Source organism: Etheostoma cragini, chromosome 16, assembly GCF_013103735.1.
Source record: "Etheostoma cragini isolate CJK2018 chromosome 16, CSU_Ecrag_1.0, whole genome shotgun sequence".
Lineage (NCBI taxonomy): Eukaryota > Metazoa > Chordata > Actinopteri > Perciformes > Percidae > Etheostoma > Etheostoma cragini.
In genome coordinates, this window is record NC_048422.1 from 23330769 (window position 1) to 23333687 (window position 2919).

At 53.8% G+C, this 2919-nt stretch overlaps 1 protein-coding gene across 1 annotated transcript in view; it reads left to right on the top strand.

Annotated features, from left to right (window-relative positions):
* Positions 1-31: 31 nt before the first annotated feature.
* Positions 32-2919, top strand: part of LOC117959724 (metal transporter CNNM4) — a 21409-nt gene continuing 18521 nt past the window's right edge. Inside the window, exons 1-2 of the mRNA XM_034897003.1 lie at positions 32-1214; positions 2536-2899. Coding sequence (XP_034752894.1) covers positions 87-1214; positions 2536-2899 — 1492 coding nt within the window. The 5' untranslated portion in view covers positions 32-86. The remainder of the gene's footprint in view (positions 1215-2535; positions 2900-2919) is intronic.

Genomic DNA, 2919 nt, shown 5'->3' on the forward strand with positions numbered 1-2919 from the left:
TGTGTGATGGGGCAGCGGGGGGGGGGCGGAGCTTCTCGGACATGAGTAAATGACGTCAGCCCGGGTCGCCGAGCAGTGAAACAAACATGGCGACAGAATGGAGCGGGCAGCAGGGCTACACTCTCACTGTCATCATATTCCTGTGGAGCGCGGTCGGCGGCCGCACGGAGACGACGGCGGCGGCGGTGGCGGCGGCGGCGGCGGCGGCGGCGTCCGGGGGCGGCGGGGGCGGCAGCCAGGTGCTCGGCATGCGGCTGGAGAGGAGCGACAAGCCGTCCGGCACCAATGACGATGGTGTCATCCAGGTGACTGAGGAGAGCTCCGTGCAGCTCCGGTTTTACGGGGTGCAGCTCCACTCGGGCGCCTGGACGCAAATCCGCTTCACGGAGCTGTCGGACGGCGGCGAAGGCGGCGAGGAGGAGGAAGAGGACGCGGTGGCGGCGGCGGCGGCGGCGAGGGGGAGCGGCAGCGGCACGATGGAGCCGCCGGATAGGACTTGTGTTGATTTCACGAAGGACATCAGCGTCGGGACCTTCATGAACGTCACAAGTCGAGGCACGTCGGGGCTACTTACGGTTCACGTTAAGCCGCTCCGCAAGAGCGAGCCGATGAAGGAGTACGCCCTGTGCACGCGGAGCGCGGACGGGAGCAGGTGGGTGCTGCTGGGGGACAGTGATGGCAGGCTGCTGGTGCTGGAGGAGAAGAAGTCCCTGCTGCCCATCTGGCTCCAGGCCATCCTCATCGCCTGCCTGCTCGTGCTCTCCGGCATGTTCAGCGGGTTGAACCTCGGGCTGATGGCGCTGGACCCCATGGAGCTGCGCATCGTGCAGAGCTGCGGCACCGAGAAGGAGAAGAAGTACGCCCGAAAGATCGAACCCATCCGCAGCAAAGGGAACTATCTCCTCTGTTCTCTGCTGCTGGGCAACGTCCTGGTGAACACCACGCTCACCATTCTGCTCGACGACCTCACCGGGTCCGGTTTGGGGGCCGTGGTGGCTTCCACCGTGGGGATTGTGATTTTCGGGGAGATTGTCCCCCAGGCGCTGTGCTCCCGCCACGGACTCGCCGTGGGAGCCGACACCATCCTGGTGACGAAGTTCTTCATGTTCCTCACGTTCCCGGTGTCCTTCCCCGTCAGCAAGCTGCTGGACTTCATGCTGGGCGAGGAGATCGGGATCGTGTACAACCGGGAGAAGCTGGTGGGGATGCTGAAGGTCAGTGCTGCGATAAGTTCATTATTTACCCCCTAGGTCACCCAGGAAGAGCGTGCGCCCCATGGAGGCTGAGACCCTTGCAAAGGCGCGGGTTCGAATCCCGCCCAGGGCCCTTTGCTGCGTGTCATCCCCCATCTCTCTCTCTAAAGAAGTAGGCCTAGTTACTCGTACAGAGGCAGGACCAAAATTAACAGCCGAATGCTGGTAAAATACGCCAGGGACTGGTAAAAATCATAATGTACTTATTAAAAAACACTTATTACACACACACGGCTCAGTATCTATGCTGGAAGGGCGCCCCGAGCACTTGGGGTGTCAGGTGCCTTGCTCAAGAGCACCTTGGCAGTGCCCAAGAGGTGAATTTGTCCCTCTTAGAATCAGCTTTATTCGCCAGGTATTAGGACACATACGAGGAATTTTTCTTTGGAGCATTGTTGCTCGCACTGTGCTCACACACACAAAAACAACTAAAACAAAAAATATACACACTAATATATACACACTAATATATACCTGCTCCAGACCATTCTTTGGTCCGCATGGGGACTTGAACCCGCAACCCTCTGGTTCCCAACCCAACTCCACACTCCCCACTCCAGCCATTAATCCATGATTATCTATTGAGTGGCTGGTAAAGTTTTAACTTTCATGAGACATTTCAAGGCTGGTGGACAAAAAAGTTAAATTTAGCCTCTGCTCATTCATAGGCGTAGATTTTGGGGGGATGCAGTGAAGTACATGCCCCCCCCCCCCCCCCCCCCCCCCCCCCCCCCCCCCCCTTAATATTTAGAAGAGGTACATTTATCCCTCTCAAAAAATATGAAAGACAACCCATTCTCAAAATTATATTGTTATAATCCCAATTATTGCTAAAACAATTAATTGTACAGCAACATGTGTAATTGTTACAGCTTTAATTATTAGTACATTTACTTTCTTTAAGTTTTTATTGTGGGGATTTGATGGAAAAACACTTGAAAAAGGTGAGTGTGAGTGTGTGTGTGTGTGTATTTGAGCAACCCTGATTTAATTTAAACACTTATTGTTTGTTTTTTGTTATTATTAACCCTGCTTTTGATTTATTTAGCACAACAATGATACATTTAAGAGACATTAAATCAAAAAAGACATGCAAAGGAAAACCAGATGTTTGGTTTCCTTTTAAAATAAAGTGAATAAAGCCAGAAAAAGGAAAATGAACCCTAAAAAAACATGAATCCTGTTAGATAATTACAGTCAAATATGCATACAGATAATATGTTGTTGTTGTTGTTGTGATTAGTGTTATTAAACGGACAGCTTCCCTGCCTCCACCCTGCAGGTGACGGAGCCCTACAACGACCTGGTGAAGGAGGAGCTGAACATGATCCAGGGCGCCCTGGAGCTGCGGAACAAGACGGTGGAGGACGTGATGACCCCCACGGACCACTGCTTCATGATCCAGGCCGACGCGGTCCTGGACTTCAACACCATGTCTGAGATCATGGAGAGCGGCTACACGCGCATCCCCGTGTACGACGACGAGCGGTCCAACATCGTGGACATCCTGTACGTGAAGGACCTGGCCTTCGTGGACCCGGACGACTGCACCACCCTGAAGACCATCACCAAGTTCTACAACCACCCGGTGCACTTTGTGTTCCACGACACCAAACTGGACGCCATGCTGGAGGAGTTCAAGAAAGGTGGGGGGGTGTGGGGGGGG